The 19,034-nt window shown below is 42.1% G+C and overlaps 1 protein-coding gene across 3 annotated transcripts in view; it reads right to left on the reverse strand.

Annotated features, from left to right (window-relative positions):
- Nucleotides 1–11,403, reverse strand: part of kif26ab (kinesin family member 26Ab) — a 118,101-nt gene extending 106,698 nt beyond the window's left edge. For 2 of the 3 annotated variants that reach the window (XM_045207481.1, XM_041847707.2), the window contains exons 1-2: nucleotides 10,902–11,403; nucleotides 6,498–6,737 (exon numbers count right to left, since the gene is read on the reverse strand). In XM_045207481.1, coding sequence (XP_045063416.1) covers nucleotides 6,498–6,737; nucleotides 10,902–11,036 — 375 coding nt within the window. In that variant the 5' untranslated portion in view covers nucleotides 11,037–11,403. Of the gene's footprint in view, nucleotides 1–6,497; nucleotides 6,738–7,018; nucleotides 7,267–10,901 lie in introns of those variants that run through there. The other variant, XM_045207482.1, reaches the window with a different exon arrangement.
- Nucleotides 11,404–19,034: the final 7,631 nt, after the last annotated feature.

Consider the following 19,034-nt stretch of genomic DNA (forward strand, 5'->3'; position numbering starts at 1 on the left):
GCCAAACCCACTGGCTCCAGGTCATCTATAAATCACTACTAGGCAAATCCCTGTCTTATCTTAGCTCACTGGTCACCATAGCAACACCCACCCGTAGTCTGCACTCCAGCAGGTATATCTCACTGGTCATCCCCAAAGCCAACACCTCCTTTGGCCGCCATTCCTTCCAGTTCTCTGCTGCCAATGACTGGAACGAACTGCAAAAATCTCTGAAGCTGGAGACTCTTATCTCCCTCACTAACTTGAAGCGTCAGTTGTCAGAGTAGCTTACCGATCACTGTACCTGTACACAGCCATTCTGAAATTAGCCCACCCAACTACCTCATCCCCATATTGTTATTTATTTTGCTAATTTTCACCCCAGTATCTCTATTTGCACATCATCTTTTTCACATCTATCATTCCAGTGTTAATACGAAATTGTAACTATTTTGCACTATGGCCTATTTATTGCCTTACCTCCATAACTTACTACATTCGCACACACTGTATATATATTTTCTGTTGTATTTTTGACTTTATGTTATGTTTACCCCATATGTAACTCTGTGTTGTTGTTTTTATCGCACTGCTTTGCTTTATCTTGGCCAGGTCGCAGTTGTAAATGAGAACTTGTTCTCAACTGGCTTACCTGGGGCGGCAGGTAGCTTAGTGGTTAAGAGCGTTGTGCCAGTAACCGAAAGGTCGCTGGTTCTAATCCCCAAGCCGACTAGGTGAAAAATCTGTCGATGTGCCCTTGAGCAAGGCACTTAACCCTAATTGCTCCTGTAAGTCGCTCTGGATAAGAGCGTCTGCTAAATGACTTAAATGTAAATGTAAAATGTAAATAAAGATTAAATTAAATTAAAAAAAGAAATCCAAGAAGGTGAGAAATTGCATGACAATGTTACAAATATATTACATGCACATTCTCAAGTCAAACATTGACCAAGCAATCTCACACACCTGTACATTGGTCCTATGGGTTTTATTTGACCAGAGCCAGGTTTCCCGATTGCGAAGGAACTTACGAGTGTTTAACGATGCATCTTTCCTAACATGCTTTTCCCAAAACACTACGCAGAGAGAACGGTCGCTAAGTGCATCGTTGGAACATGTGTCGATACTGATAAGATCGAAAGAAAGGGAGCGCTGCTCTCGGATCAGCTTTCTCCATTAAAATATTTCCATAACATTAGAATAATTTCACAATACTGATGACGGATCAGCAAATGACAGACAGTAGCTTACAAGTAGCAAAATACAGTACCCGTCAAAAGTTTGGACACATCTACTCATTCAAGGGTTTTTCTTTATTTTTACTATTTTCTACATTGTAGAATAATAGTGTAGACATCAAAACTATGAAATAACACATATGGAATCATGTAGAAACCAAAAAATTGTTAAACAAAACAACATATATTTTATATTTGAGATTCTTCAAATAGCTGCCCTTTGCCTTGATGACAGCTTTGCACACTCTTGGCATTCTCTCAACCAGCTTCACCTGGAATGCTTTTCCAACAGTCTTGAAGGAGTTCCCACATATGCTGAGCACTTGTTGGCTGCTTTTCCTTCACTCTGCGGTCCGACTCATCCCAAACCATCTCAATTGGGTTGAGGTCAGGGGATTGTGGAGGCCAGGTCATCTGATGCAGCACTCCATCACTCTCCTTCTTGGTAAAATAGCCCTTACACAGCCTGGAGGTGAGTTGGGTCATTGTCCTGTTGAAAAACAAATGATAGTCCCACTAAGCCCAAACTAGATGGGATGGCGTATCGCTGCATAAGGCTGTGGTAGCCATGCTGGTTAAGTGTACATTGAATTGTAAATAAATCACAGAGAGTGTCACCAGCAAAGAACCCCCACACCATAACACCTCCTCCTCCATGCTTTACGGTGGGAACTACACATGCGGAGATCATCCATTCACCTACACCGCGTCTCACAAAAATCTCTAATTTGGACATAATCCCTGACCAAGGCCCTTCTCCCCGATTGGTCAGTTTGGCCGGGCAGCCAGCTCTAGGAAGAGTCTTGGTGGTTTTAAACTTCTTCCATTTAAGAATGATGGAGGCCACTGTGTTCTTGGGGACCTTCAATGCTGCAGAAATGCCTCGACACAATCCTGTCTCAGAGTTCTACGGACAGTTCCTTCGACCTCATGGCTTGGTTTTTGCTCTGACATGCACTGTGTGTGCCTTTCCAAATCATGTCCAATCAATTGAATTTACTACAGGTGGACTCTAATCAAGTTGTAGAAACATCTCAAGGATGATCAATGGAAACAGGATGCACCTGAGTGCAATTTCGAGTCTCATAGCAATACTTACTTATGTAAATAAGGTATTTCTGTTTTTAATTTTTTATACATTTGCTAAACTTTCTAAAAACCTATTTTCACTTTGTCATTATGGGGTATTGTGTGTAGATTGATGAGGGCATTTTTTTTATTTAATCCATTTTAGAATAAAGCTGTAACGTAACAGAATGTGGAAAAAGCCAAGGGGTCTGAATACTTTCCCAAGGCACTGTATGTGTGGGTGTAGGCTATGGTGCTTGTTTGACTGACCTGTACCCTTGATGCAGTCATAACACAATATCTATTTATCTCTTCCAGCCATCAGAACAACCCTGCATAAACTCACACTGGTACTGGCTCTGGCTGTACCAAAAACAAAGACATACAGTACACACACACACACACACACACACACACAAAGACACATTTCTAAACATGCACAATGGAAGCGACTGGAATCAAAAACTTTCTACCAATGAATATATTGGTTAACTTACAATGCTCTTACATTGAACGCAGTGAGAATACAAACAAAGTAGAAGGAAAACATGAAGGAACGTTTCTAAGGGACATTCTTTCTTTGTACAATGTGTTTCATCAACTATAAACTTTGCTTCACAAGGTGCTTCAAGGATGCATGCTTTGAAAGCAGAGTGTCGATACACCAGCTTGTATACCTAACAAACAATAGCCTGGCTGGTTTTCCTTCGCTGAGCCATTTCTTCTCTTTCAAGGTTTGGGTGATAGTCAGAGATAGGGAGGGAGAATACTCATTTCAACCACCATATCAAGTAACTGTCAGCATGTCTAGACCAGGGGCTTCAGATGCTGCTGCCTGGCCATGGCTGAGGGCCTATAGAAACCCAATGGCCCATTGTTGTCACTGACAGCTCCTTAACTTTTCATGAGATGGCTGACAGTGCAGACAAAACAAACCTTCCTCCTCCCAATCCATCACATGGCACGGCCAAAATATTGAGTAACCCTTTCAGGGCAGAAACCATCTGAAGGAGTGTAGGAGGGGGGTATTGTTCATTAAGTGCGGGTGGATCTGAGCCAGGTGTACAGGTATGGTCTTTCTATAGGCATGTTGAATGTTGACAGATACTCTGATTACGGGAGAGGGTTATTTAGTGCTTTGAACCTGAGGTTAGCCTTTAAGTGATCATCTTTCCCCCTATTATACCTCACCTTGTCATCATGTCCAGCCACATGAAATATAGTGTGTAATTTCTGCTGTAGTCATCCAGACTGTCTGCCATTTACCATTGAAGTTGCTTGTTAGTTTTTAATGATATGAATCAAATACTGTACATTAACCGGGTGAATGCCTTTGATTGGGGGTGAGAATCAATTCTGCAGAAACTCAGAGTGTCTCCACTTCAGCTGCCTCTTAAGCAAAACCCATTCTCCCAGGGCTTCTTTAATGCTCTGCTGTCTAACAATGTCTGGTTAATGTATGTCCAAGTCACTGTATTTTACTTTAGAGCAGGGTCTTACCTCAAGGACAAAACTCCATCATGACAGAGTTAAGCTTTAGTATTACTCTAAGTTGAGACTTGACATATTGTATTAAGATTAGTAGGTATTACGTGATTGGCTGCATTAAGTGAGGTGAAGTGGTATTGGTGATGTCAGACAAAGCACATGCCAGCTATAAATATTAAAACAAAAGACGTGGGGGACACGGGAACTGCTCCTCTGAAAATGAGACAGGTACTTAAAGTCGACGAGCGTGAAAAAATACTAATTGCTGTCACTGGATGTGCAAGCTGCAGCAGACCATAAAGAAAATAATCTGTCACCTTCATTGTTCTAATGCTGACCCTGCGTTTCCCTTGACAACACCTCACAGCACTGCAGCAACCGTCTCCCTCCCAGTCCAGCTGTAGTGTCTGCTGGCTGCTGCTACTCTGAGCTCCTTCAGGTTGACACTGAGCCAGTGGCCCAGAGCATAGAGACACTAGTGAGAACAGGAGCTCTCCAAGTTCCCCAATGAGTCATAACAACATTAGACTGACCTGAGAGGATTCTTTGAAAGACAAACAGGATAACACAAAATCCACTTCTGAGGCAGTTCACTGTGTCTGTGTATTTCCCAGTGAAGACTCCCAAGCCAGCCCCTGCCTAGGGATTCAGCATAGCACACTCATTCAACCCAAACCTGTCTTCCTTGAATTTATCTGTTGGCTGTTACTGCTACTGTACTCAAAAAAATAAGTCTACTGGAAGCAGAGGGGGGGGAGATTGTCTATGGGGCACGCTGACTTCCTCATCACAAAAACGGGACGGCAGGAGGATAGGGTAGGGAGAGGGGAAAGCCCTCACATAAACAGCCTACGCTCTCACTTTCCCAAGGTAAACTCAGATGGCACCCATCCACCATGACAGGTACAGCAGAACTCTGTAGCTCTGACGCCAGGAGCACCAACAACCCAGTACAGCAATCTTTCCACCACACATCACCTAGCCCTCTTCCACCAAAGGTGAAAGCCATCCATCCACAACCACATCCAGTCCAGAGCCTCCAGGTGGGCAGCATAGGCCCGACAGGACAATGGAGCCCTTTCTCCTGCAGCTGGAGAAATTGATACCATGAGGCAAGCACATTAAGAGCACCACGCCTTGGCTGTTTACCACCTTAGTATTAGGGCCCAATTTAGCCATCAACATGTGCATAATGGGAGAAGGAAGGGGCAGCCCCCATCCCACCCTCCAACCCCTCCACACCTGGAGAGGACCACACAGGTAACTGAGAGGGGAGGACTCAGTTCCCATGGAGAAGGACTGGCAGGTGGGATAGAGTATGTCTGTTGGGGGAGGGGGGACTTACCTGATGCTTCAATATATAGAGATCTGATATGATTTAGGCCACCCCCACAGAGAGACTGACCACACATACAGAAAAACAGAAGTTAAATTCCTCAAAAAAGTTTTTCCCCGTCCCTTATCTCCCTGTTCCCATAAGAAATGAGGTGTTGAGGGAGTTCAGAGGAGGCTGGAGGGCTTGTAATCCAAGCTAAGCATGAGACCATCCCTCCAACATGGCAACAAAGGAGAAGAAACCCTGGGGCAAACTCACGCAGAAGTGACAACAACAAAAAGTCTGAGGGCCTATATTTAACAGCGGTGGGAATTGTAGGGCGAGCCATACAGGAACACTTTCAATGCATGGCGAAGGTCAATTGGGACTTAACTTCCTCCTCAGACTCCGCCGCTCGCCTATTTTTCTCCCCCCCACCCCCCCCACCCCCCACCCCCTCTCCCCAACAACAATATAAAGAGATAAGCATTGTTTAGCAAAACAATGAGCCACTTCCAAAGACCTTTCAGTTTCAGATGCTGAGTTTTCACATCCATGAACAGCGTGTGGCCGTGAGCAGAGAAATAAGACTTCACAGGAAGACTGGGACATTATAATCGGAGTCATTACCCCACAGCCTCTCATGACTCCAGTATCCACAGAGGAGAAGGACTTGATATGTATTATCTCTACACCTAGCCAGAGGACAACTGCAGCTCTATAATAAGGTGTGTTGGTATGGGGAGTTATAGCCACAGCTACTACATGCTGGGAATACAGACCTCACAAGTCTTACAGCCATGTCTCACCCTGCCGTTGTGTACCCATCGCACTGGACTATATCATAGGCACATGGGCAGTGGGTACAAACGTAAAACCATCAGAAAGGTGCCCATCAGTGATGAGGACCACAAGGCAAAGCTGGGGCATGGGTCATGACTCTTGACTTTGTCAGAAACCTGCAGAATCACACTGTATGCATACACTGCTAACTACACTAGGAGGAGGGTGGCAACAAGCTTTATTCTTAGCATGCCATCTGTGCCCCTATATCACCTGCTGTACATGAGTGAAACCAAGGCAGCCTGTCCCTGTTTTACGCCAACAGAGTATGAGGTGAACAAACACACACTCATCTCCCATTACCACCTGCCTCATAATAAACATAAGACCCACCTCACTGGACTTATTTCAAGTGGGGGGAGGAAAGAAAAGGTTATTACCATGTCATTGCAATATTCACAAAAATCAACCAACAGCACAGATCAGCAGAGTCATGGTGGTGTCAATTCAGGTTGATAAACTAGGTAGCCTTGGTGTAAAATTGATGAAAAGTATTACTTTGCATTATTGGTCAAATACAACCAGCACTTGAGACTCAAAGTAAAGTTAAACATTTATTCACAAACCTTTAGTGAACTTGGATCTGCCAAGGCCAGCGCTTGCCTCTTCAGCTCAGTCACATTCATTTGACATTGTTGGCAAAAGCTTCCTTTTCCGTCCCTTCTCTCCGACTCGGAGACGGTCACCGACCCAGCGCCCTCGGGTGGTGGCCGGCTGTTACACCGCGCGTACTCCGATGAGTGAAGTATTTTCCTGGAATTCAGATCAAGAGGGAACGGCGACTCTCCGCTGGGACAACCTTCCACCTTCACCAGGAGAGAAACGCAAGTCAGTTCAAATAGATTCATTGTTTCTAGGTAGGAAAATACAGTGGATTCAAACTTGTAGACGCACAAGCGCAGGTGTGCGTCTTGTCTGGAGTTGTTTGTTGAATACCTTGACAAACTGCATGAATGTCAATATGAATAGGTAGACATGAGCACTACCAATCCGCAGAGGTAGCTGGGTCAGGTGTTATTGCAAATCGGAACCGATCACTTTAACTTGATGTGTAAAACACTTTATATGCGTAAAAACAAACACTTACAGTAAACCTGCGGTTGTCAGGGTCCCGTCCATGAGTTGCATTTCCCCAAAATGAGTTCATTCTCCTAGGTCTGGGTATACCTACTAGACGTAGTTCTCACATACATTCAACTGCATAGTTGTAAATTGAAGTGTTAGTCCATACGCATTTGTGACTAAAGCAAAACCGTCTGCTGGCTACCACAGAGAGTAGACTAATAACCATGGTTGTGTCCTGCACTTGATCAGTCCCATGACAGTACAATACGAGAGAAGGGAAGTGTTGGTCCTGAGTGCACACGGGGGGCGGGAATCAAGTCTTTTAAGTGGGTGGGGTTCACAAGACAACTTTTTGGAAACTTTTTGGCGCATGATTGGGCACTGCAATAGAAAATCACTTTAAAACTGTAGGTGCATGGATCAGACAGGGTAGTTCAATGTGTGGTAGTTGTATTAGGTTGATAAGTTGTTAGGCTAGATATTTATAAAGCTGAAATTGGCCATTGTAAATGGCTCAGTAGAATATAATAAACATTGTAGTCCTCTGTAGCTCAGCTGGTAGAGCACGGCGCTTGTAACGCCAAGGTAGTGGGTTCGATCCCCGGGACCACCCATACACAAAAAATGTATGCACGCATGACTGTAAGTCGTTTTGGATAAAAGCGTCTGCTAAATGGCATATTATATATTATTATTATTTTAGCAAACATTTTAGGAAGGCACAATTTATAGTTCAATATTTACACATGTATCAGAGAAAGAGGGGATTGGGGTGCAAGTGTTTAAATTGTGCAGTATAAGCAATATACTGTAAATAAGAGTCTGGTAGCAGCAATTGTGATGTGTGTGTAGCATGAATGCTACATTTCTTCCCGCACTGCAGACGGCTGTATCGGTCCCCTAATAAAGGGGCACTAGTAAAGGCCCAGTGCACTTCTTTTGTGGATATTTGTTTTGCCTGTGCTGCAGAGGGCTACATCGGTCGCTAATGCAGGCAAGGCTGGCCCGCTCATTAGGCAGGATTAGGCGGCCGCCTATGGCAGCAGACTGAAGAGGGCGGGCTTTTCTGAGCTAAACTGACGAAGACACACCTCCAACAACACATAAAACCTCACATCATTCTGCCCAAAAACAATGAGAATGGAATATGGGATTTGGGAATTTTAGTGGTATATGGGATTTTTAGGTGAGTGCTGATGCTGCCCTGTGATAAGCAGTGCCCACTTTGTCTATGGCAGGGGACCAAAATATTTAGCTTTTCCATTCCCAGCGCCGCTCCAGGGTGTTGTTGGAGAGAATCATTGCTGCCAGGCTCCACCAACATTCAGTCAAAAAAGTAATCTAACATCTAACATTGGTGTATTGGTAAAGTGGGACACTTTCTGAAAAATCGTTTTCCAGAACACCTTACAGAATCATCCCATTGTTTTAACGCCCAACATGATACCATTCTAAATAGCTTAATAACTCTACTACACTATACAAAATAAAAAATTAAGAAATATTAAACACATGATGGGGTGACTCTTCTTCAAACACAAATTGTGCTGAGACCAATTTTTATCAGTCGATATTGGCAAATTGGCACACATTGAGTGTTAAAGTGGGACACTTAATTCTTTATTGTAAGGAAGGATAAATTAGAGAGTATATGAGTAATTTCACTATTTTAAAGATAAACTTCAATTATTCATACAAATGAAATGTATTAAAACATTCTATTTTTGTGGAACATTAAGAATGATCATTTATTAATATCATTATTATTATTATTATTATTATTATTATTATTATTATTATTATTATTATTATCATCATAATTGATTATGTAATTGTATAGCCTATAAATAAAAGAAAGTGAACTTCATCTAGGCCTATCAGCTCAACATTCTCAACACTACACTCTAATGGACATTTTGTAGAACGAAACCAGAAAGACCTTACCCCTCAACAATTTCAATGACTGTTTTATTGTCACCAGTCAAATACAGCAAAATAAACTTTTTTAGTCATCATACACCTGTATGGTTATGAATATAGCTAGCTAGGATTTGTAATGTTGGTGAGGTAATATCTTTCTAAGTAAAGTGCAGCTATGATAGCTTTTTCTAGCAAGCTAGCTGATAGCAGATTTGAGGAAAATGAAATTGAATATTTGATCCTATTTAGAAAAATTGATTTCTGTTAAGAAAACATGTATTTCATAATACCCGAAATATTTTTTCTGCATTCAAATGGCCAACAGGGTGTCCCAGTTTGACAGTAGGCGATTGGCATTCTGGGACACGGTCAAAATGACAACATTCTAAAATGGTGAGAGTAGTAAAAAAACCACAACATTAACAGTCATTTTGATTTACAATTAAATAAATCCCTTCCCTTTCAATGTCTGGAAAATAGACATCTTTTCAACATCATTTTGCTTACTGAGACTATTCTAGTTTTGCAGGGGGGCAATATTTTTGTATCAGAATAGTCAGGACCAGCCCTGAATACAGGAGTAGTAAAGACCCAGTGCATTACTTTTGTGAAATAACATGTTTTTCCCCACGCTGCAGACGGCTATACTGGTCCGCTAAAACAGGAGTTGTAAAAGCCCAGTGCACTACTTTTGGTGAGTGAGTGAGTGAGTGAGTGAATGCATGTGTGCAAAGGTGCAGAGAGTAAGTGCAGGTGGTCAGTCCAGTTCAAGTGTTCAGCAGTTTGATGGCTTGTGGATAGAAACGGTCTCTGAGCCTGTTGGTATCAGACCTCATCCTATATAGCATGATAGTAGGCAGATGACTGAGTTATTTCTATAGCCTAATGTCATTATTATTTGAAATATTCATATTTTAGATTGTTGTAGTCAATGGTTGTATCCTCTTCTCACACAAGCAGACACATTTTTTGATATTGCTTCACAGACAAGTCAATGGGCACAGTACAGAGCCTCACCTACTGAGCTTTACAGCCAAATGCGTCCCGTTCTTGTTACTTTGGCGCCATCATCTGGTAAATACACAGATTGCAGGATGGATTTTCCGAAATAAGGGGCCAGGTTAAATATTTTATTAATCAACTTTAAATATTTGATGTTGATGATGTAAGCGACAGTGGCTTCGTGCTTCGTTTTGAGGATCCTTCTACCCTCACATGACCCAGTTGCAGCCCTTTGTCTGTCTGTGTCGTCAACTGGGTTGAGTGGGTTCACGCTTGGCAGCGCAACTGGTAGCAAATTATAGGCGTCCTTATGGGGTTAACAGAATGAGGCCAATTTAATACTGCCAAACGTTTATTTTGCAATTACACATGAAACATAACATAAGTTATTCACCCAAAAAGGCAAATACAAAATTGACTTAGACTATTTTGTCATAAATAAGGAAATTATGTTTTTATCTGAAACTATGACCAATCAAGTCAGTCATTGTGGTCATTGATTTAGAGTCTTAATTTTTGGCTATCACTGCTAGGTGCCTTCTGAACAGGAGAGAGAGCGCACAGCGAATGAGCGCTGCGATTGCAGTAGCCACATTGCTTATTAAAGCAATGAGTGTTTGGGACCACAAAGCACCATCCACCCTGCTACTCTCTTCTGTTTGTTGAAATTATTTTGAAGAAGAGAAATCCAACCAGTGATCACGCTATGAAGTTGCCATGGTTGATAAGGCGCATCTGACAATCAGGGGAGCTGTTCATGGTCCTGAAATAGCGGACGCCCGTCAAGTTGAGATGGACAGGATGCAAGACAATTGACTTTGTAGCTTAGTCTACCTGTAAAGCCAGGTTGTAGCGTTACTGGTCACTTTGTCTATCAACTTACTTATTTATTATCATTTTAATTTTCAAGGTAGTTAGGGGTGTGTATTAGGTTACATTTTATGTTTGAGTATGTTACAGCTATTTAGAGTGCACTCACTCACCTTTGCTTTTCTCCTCAGAAGATGACTGGTAAATCCAAATATGATATCAGAGTCCACGAAGAATGTACCCAGATCGATGAGACTGGGGTTGGGCTTGTCAGCTCCAGATGAGCCCGAGGAGTTTGGTAAAGCCATGAGGGAAATGTGCGTAATATTCCAGGCTCCGGGTTACAGAATTGACATCTATATTTGTATATTCATTTCCATTTCAGGAGATATTTTCATAGACCCCAAAACATCGCATGATTTCGATCCAAAAGCTATTCCGGACATCCAACAATGACTCAGAGAGAGCTCACTGTCTCTCCATGACCACTCCACTCAATGCCCAATAATTGCGGCGTGTGCGCAAATAGATCTCTCCCGTGCATGGCCAGCAGTCCAGCAAGACAATAAACCAATACAATCCATCCGTAATCGAAACCTTTATATCCACAGGTATAGTACTTTTTTACCCATCCTTGGACTCATGCCTGGTCTTTCAGCTCGCAGGTCTCGAAACGAAATCACATGTGCCTAAGGAGGACCACCTTTTGCAGTCCCACACCCCTCTCCCTCTTTCCACCCCTCTCGCTCGCTCACTCACTCACTCGCCCGCCCAGTCGCGCAATTCCCCTGTCAGTCAGTCGTTTGCTGCGCTTACTGCCGACTTGCTAGAGGCTCCAACATTCATTTATCAACGCAAACACGCACTAGAGAACTGCGTAATCTAACAGCTTCCCAATGAGCCGGTGTGAGATCTTTGGTGAAACTAAACTTGTGCCATGACCCATTTAACTTAGTTAGATCCTCTCGTTTTTTTAAATGAAACTATTTTGTAGGGAAAACCCTGAATTGATCAGTGCACTGCACACAGAGTCAGCTCTTGCGCTCACGTGTATGTGGCTTGCGGCTATTCATTACGAGGCTAATATATGTAGGCTATTGGCTTAGCTGCCTTCCAGTTCCAGATCAAATTTTAATATGTAAAAAAACTTTGAAAGACAATAATGTCTTATTTTCAAAGCATTTTCAAATACAGAGCCGTTTGAACTGCAATTTCAAAGTAGATCATGTCTATTTTGTGTGCTTTGAAAGCTGAACACAGGACACTAGGGCTGTTCTCTTATCTGGGGTGCACAGAGGACCTTGTTTAAGATAAGCAGCCAGTCATTAACGCCATAATAAACTCATTGGTACCCGACGCCCTTTGAAGATGTCTCTTTAAAGCATCTATATAGTTTGGTGGGTGTGAATGTTTTCAAGTTTGATTTAAGATTGTATTTCATCATTATGCCAGAGCAGAATACAATTCGATACACAATTATGTGTGCTCATGGTTGGGTTTATTCAAATGTAAGAATTGGGTAGTCTATATTATTCAACCTTTATTTATTCAGGTGTGTCTCATTGAGATAAAAACCTATTTAGAGGCAAGATTAACCTGAGGGATATCAAGGTGGCTTAAATGATGCAGTTGGCTTATTAGTGTTGTGTGGATGCCCATAATAAACTCTATATGTGACCCAGTTATGCGCCTTTCCCACCCCACAACAAACAAACGCTCACCCAAACACACACTAATACACAGACACAACCACAGCTTAGTCTTGTTAACTGGAAGGATTCACTGGAGCTTCAGAAGACCGATAATTACTCTCCGTAGTAAAGATGATTTACCATGTCCGACCGCCACCCAGTTCCCCACTGGAGAAGGTTCGGGTCACCCCGGACCGCTGATGAAATTCCAAGGACCACATCCCATGGGACTACTACCCCTACATCTGCTGCCCTTGAGCATGTAGGGAAATCGCTCTGGGCATATCATTAATACTGCTCAATATCTTATCCAACTTGCTAAGCTTCGCAGTGCACAGGGCTTCATGAGAACCATTTACCAAATATTGGTCATATTGTTGGCGCACTGCTGAGAACACAGGAAAGAAAGCTGCGTCTTAGATGCAGAGAATAATCTTTGGATGGCACTTTAATGAATGATTCATACATCAATACAACAAAGCAAATGTTATTCCCTTAGAAACATTGGTATCATTATTCCTAGCGGTGTAAAATTGAATTATTTTTGTCGAGAATGCTTTATTTTGTTATCAATAGCCTATTCATTGTACTCTCCTTCTGAAACAACAAAGATGGTTATCCTTCACCGGAACATTTGTGAAACTGGCTGGAATCCTATTTGCCCTTTCCTTCAGCTCCTCGGACAGCGACCATGCCCAAGGCGCTGTTGGTCTGGACTTCAGAAACAGTTGGCTACAACGAGGCTATTTACATTAATAACACAAGGGGGCACACGAGAGGAGAGAGACAGAGACAGAGAGAGACTGTATTGCCCACAGATCACACAGACCCACAACTAATTTGAAAACAAATCCAACATTGATAAACTCCCATATCTGTTAGGGTAAATACCACAATGTGCAATCACAGCAGCAATATTTGTGTCCCGTTGCCATGAGAAAAGGGCATGAGTGGAGCACAAACAACATTGTAAATACCACCTATATTAATCTGTTTATTTATCTTCCCCCACTTTTCATACTACAACTATTTGCACATTGCTAAAACACTGTACATAGCTGATAATATAATACTTGAAATGTCTATGTTTTTTAAACCTTTTTGAGTGAAATGTTTACTGTTCATTTCTAATAGTTTTTTTGTTGAAATAAGGTTAATACACAGGTGAACATTGGTGTACAAATGTAGGCTACAATGTTGTAAAAATAAAACAAAACACGTTTCTCAAAACTTCTGGCATGTTAAAGACATTGTGTGAAATCAGTCTAATCCACCCTTCTTAATTAATAATCTAATCAGCCTAGGCTATACTCAAGGATTCATGATACTCAGTGTAGGCTACTCCATCTATTGCCTTGGAAGTATTTGTCCACCTGATCAAGTGGTCCTAAACATTTCACAATTTTGGCAAAGAACTGTTGAACTGTTAAGAACCACTCCACCAGAGAGACCAAACTACAAGGAGGCATCACTTCTTCAGGTAGCCACACGCAGTCCAAACTGGCATAAAGAGCACTGTCTGCAACATGCAACAGACAAATAATAGTGTTCAGTTTACAGCCATCACTGTAGGCCTGCAATACACCACCAGTAATTCATATTTTTAGAGCAGTTTGAACATACATTTCTTACATTTTAGTCAGGACCACTTACATGAGAAATTAGGCTTAAGTGCCTTGCCTTCACAGATTTTAATAGGCCTACTATAGTAGGCCCTAAACTAAATAGGCATACATTTTCAAAAGTGATCTTACCGTGAGTGGAGGTTTCATCTGAGCCATCCATGCCTATGCTGTGCCTGTGTGACTTCAGTGAGCAGCAGCTCTTTATATAGTGTTTTGGGGGTAGGTTCATACAATATTTTCATTCAGCGAGGAATGAAGGCCATGCAGGTTTGACCGGCTGAGCTGGGTTCCACCGACAACTTATGCTGTACAACATACAGCCATCCTGATGACGACGCCAAGTGTAGTCACTCACTCTGCACATTGCTGGAAATGTTCTGAAGTATCAACTCTGTACCAAACAAAGAATGATAGTCCTTGCTAAATATTTATCTGATGGGTATACACAAATGTAGCCTATTATAGTACATAGTCTAATGGATTAATAAATACAGCTAGATTAAATACTGCATGGATGCCAACATTATACAGGCAAACACTAGGCAGCATACTTTTGGGTGTCCTGGGTTGCTTAACTTTCTGAGGCGCAATAGAACAGTAGTCTTGAATTATAATTCTTTATCCATATTCATAGATTATACAAACATATCGAATTGTTGTCACACACACACACACACACACTTCTCCCCTATGCTGTTCCAACAGGGGGAAGGGTGTTATCAGTCTAATTGGCAGGGTATGGCTCTGTGTGTAGTTTACATGAGTACTGTACCGCTCCAACCCCTTATTATTGACATTGATCTCCTTGGGAGAATGCAGGGATTTTAGCTAGTAAATTAAAATGACGTCCAATAACAGGAAGACATACTCCAATTCATATGAAAAGCATCACCACATGCAAATAAACTCGGGAACGGAAGCAAGCGTCCCTGAAAACCTGTCTTCTGGCATATTTTAGAAAGGCAAGTATTGAAAGCTCTTTGAGACTTCATCTGAGAATGCATTGTGTGAGAGCCTGATGTTCCCCATGATTATTTCACAATACAGATTTCAATGCTGGCTACAAAAGTATTTTATTGAAGTACATGTTTTACAAATGAACTGCATTACATTCACCAGCTCTCCTAGCAACTTCTCAACCTCTTACAGCAATAAAGCGAGGTCACAGAAACTACTGGTGACTAAAAACTAAACAAAAAAAACAAAAACAAAAAAAAAAGTTATTTATATTGTAAAACTTTAAATACACAGTACCAGTCAAAAGTTTGGACACACCTACTCATTCAAGGGTTTTTCTTTATGTTTTACTATTTTCTACATTGTAGAATAAGAGTGAAGACATCAACACTATGAAATAACACATCTGGAATCATGTAGTAACCAAAAAAGTGTTAAATATATAAACATTTTATATTTGAGATTCTTCAAATAGCCACCCTTTGCCTTGATGACAGCCTTTCACACTCTTGGCATTCTCTCAACCAGCTTCATGAGGTAGTCACCTGGAACGCATTTCAATTAACTGGTGTGCCTTATTAAAAATTAATTTGTGGAATTTCTTTCCTTCTTAATGCGTTTGAGCCAATCAGTTGTGTCGTGACAAAGTAGGGGTGGTATACAGAAGATAGCCCTATTTGGTAAAATACCAAGTCCATATTAGGTCAAGAGCAGCTCAAATAAGCAAAGAGAAACGACAGTCCATCATTACTTTAAAACATGAAGGTCAGTCAATACGGAAATTTCATGAACTTTGAACGTTTCTTCAAGTCGCAAACACCATCAAGCACTATGATGAAACTGGCTCTCATGAGGACCGCCACAGGAAAGGAAGACCCAGAGTTACCTCTGCTGCAGAGGATAAGTTCATTAGAGTTAACTGCACCTCAGATTGCAGCCCAAATAAATGTTTCACAGAGTTCAAGTAACAGACATCTCAACATCAACTGTTCAGAGGAGACTGCATGAAAATTGCTGCAAAGAAACCACTACTAAAGGACACCAATAAGAAGAAGAGACTTGCTTGGGCCAAGAAACATGAGCAATGGACATTAGACCGGTGGAAATCTGTCCTTTGGTCTGAGGCGTCCAAATTCGAAATTTTTGGTTCCAACTGCCGTGTCTTTGTGAGACACAGTAGGTGAAGAGATTATCTCCGCCTGTGTGGATTCACGGTGAAGCATGGAGGAGGTGGTGTGATGGTGCTTTGCTGGTGACACTGATTTATTTAGAATTCAAGGCACACTTAACCAGCATGGCTACCACAGCATTCTGCAGTGATACCCCATCTGGTTTGCGCTTAGTGGGACTATCATTTGTTTTTCAACAGGACAATGACCCAAAACACACCGCCAGGCTGTGTAATAAATAATAAATAAATAAATAAATAAATAAATAAATTGGTCATTTAGCAGACGCTCTTATCCAGAGCGACTTACAGGAGCAATTAGGGTTAAGTGCCTTGCTCAAGGGCACATCGACAGATTTTCCACCTAGTCGGCTCGGGGATTAGAACCAGCGACCTTTCGGTTACTGGTACAACGCTCTTAACCACTAAGCTACCTGCCGCCCCGTAAGGGCTATTTAACCAAGGAGAGTGATGGAGTGCTGCATCAAATAACCTGGCCTCCACAATCACCCGACCTCAACCCAGTTGAGATGGTTTGGGATGAGTTAGACCGCAGAGTGAAGGAAAAGCAGCCAACAAGTGCTAAGCATATGTGGGAACTCAAGACAGTTGAAAAAGCATTCCTCATGAAGCTGGTTGAGAGAATGCCAAGAGTGCACAAAGCTGTCATCAAGGCAAAGGGTGGCTACTTTGAAGAATGTCAAATAAAAAATATTTGGATTTGTTCAACACTTTTCTGGTTACTACATGATTCCATGTGTTATTTCATAGTTTTGAAGTCTTTACTATTATTCTACAATGTAGAAAATAGTAAAAAATAAAGAAAAACCCTTGACTGAGTAGGAGTGTCCAAACTTTTGACTGGTAGCGTATGTATGTATGCATGCGCATATATATATATATATATATATATATATATATATATATATATATATATATATATATATATATATGAGTAAATGGACTAATGCACTTCATTAAACTTGGCAACAGCATGTAGGATTTCAAAGGCAGCTGACGATCCGGAGCTGATAAACTTGTGACAGAGGGAATGAACAGGGAACATCCTGTTGTCCAAAAACCTGTGTGCTTCAGATACATCATACATGTATACATTTAAAATCACAGAAGAGTATAAAGTTATGATACATTCTACTAAACTCAGCAAAAAAAAAGAAACGTCCTCTCACTGTCAACTGCGTTTATTTTCAGCAAACTTAACGTGTGTAAATATTTGTATGAACATAAGATTCAACTGAGACAAACTGAACAAGTTCCACAGACATGTGACTAACAGAAATTGAATAATGTGTCCCTGAACAAAGGGGGGGGTCAAAATCAAAGGTAACAGTCAGTATCTGGTGTGGCCACCAGCTGCATTAAGTACTGCAGTGCATCTCCTCCTCATGGACTGCACCAGATTTGCCAGTTCTTGCTGTGAGATGTTACCCCACTCTTTCACCAAGGCACCTGCAAGTTCCCGGACATTTCTGGGGGGAATGGCCCTAGCCCTCACCCTCCGATCCAACAGGTCCCAGACGTGCTCAATGGGATTGAGATCCGGGCTCGTCGCTGGTCATGGCAGAACACAGGCCTTCCTGTCTTGCAGGAAATCACGCACAGAACGAGCAGTATGGCTGGTGGCATTGTCATGCTGGAGGGTCATTTTAGGATGAGCCTGCAGGAAGGGTACCACATGAGGGAGAAGGATGTCTTCCCTGTAACGCAGAGTTGAGATTGCCTGCAATGACAACAAGCTCAGTCCGATAATGCTGTGACACACCACCCCAGACCATGACGAACCCTCCACCTCCAAATCGATCCCGCTCCAGAGTACAGGCCTCTGTGTAACGCTCATTCCTTCGACGATAAACGCAAATCCGACCATCACCCCTGGTGAGACAAAACCGCGACTCGTCAGTGAAGAGCACTTTTTGCCAGTCCTGTCTGGTCCAGCGACGGTAGGTTTGTGCCCATAGGTGACGTTGTTGCCGGTGATGTCTGGTGAGGACCTGCCTTACAACAGGCCTACAAGCCCTCAGTCCAGCCTCTCTCAGCCTATTGTGGACAGTCTGAGCACTGATGGAGGGATTGTGCGTTCCTGGTGTAACTCGGCAGTTGTTGTTGCCATCCTGTACCTGTCCCACAGGTGTGATATTCAGATGTACCGATCCTGTGCAGGTGTTGTTACACGTGGTCTGCCATCGCGAGGACGATCAGCTGTCCATCCTGTCTCCCTGTAGCGCTGTCTTAAGCGTCTCACAGTACGGACATTGCAATTTATTGCCCTGGCCACATCTGCAGTCCTCATGCCTCCTTGCAGCATGCCAAAGGCACGTTCACGCAGATGAGCAGGGACCCTGGGCATCTTTCTTTTGGTGTTTTTCAGAGTCAGTAGAAAGGCCTCTTTAGTGTCCTAAGTTTTCATAACTGTGACCTTAATTGCCTACCGTCTGTAAGCTGTTAGTGTCTTAACGACCGTTCCACAGGTGCATGTTCATTAATTGTTTATGGTTCATTGAACAAGCATGGGAAACAGAGTTTAAACCCTTTACAATGAAGATATTTGGATTTTTACAAATTATCTTTGAAAGACATGGTCCTGAAAAAGGGACGTTTCTTTTTTTGCTGAGTTTAGTTACACAAAAGTACAAAATGCATGACAAAAACCATGACATGGATTGACACATACTGATGATAATGTTATTGACATTTAATTGAATAAAATAGTTAATTGACCATGAACATAGAGAGAAGAGGAGCGTAACACTGAGTAAGTTATTGGATAATCAATCAAATATATATATAAAGCTCTTTTTACATCAGCAGATGTTACTACCCGGAGACAAGGCTGAGTATAGCCCA

The sequence above is a fragment of the Coregonus clupeaformis genome, chromosome 25 (genome assembly GCF_020615455.1).
Source record: "Coregonus clupeaformis isolate EN_2021a chromosome 25, ASM2061545v1, whole genome shotgun sequence".
Lineage (NCBI taxonomy): Eukaryota > Metazoa > Chordata > Actinopteri > Salmoniformes > Salmonidae > Coregonus > Coregonus clupeaformis.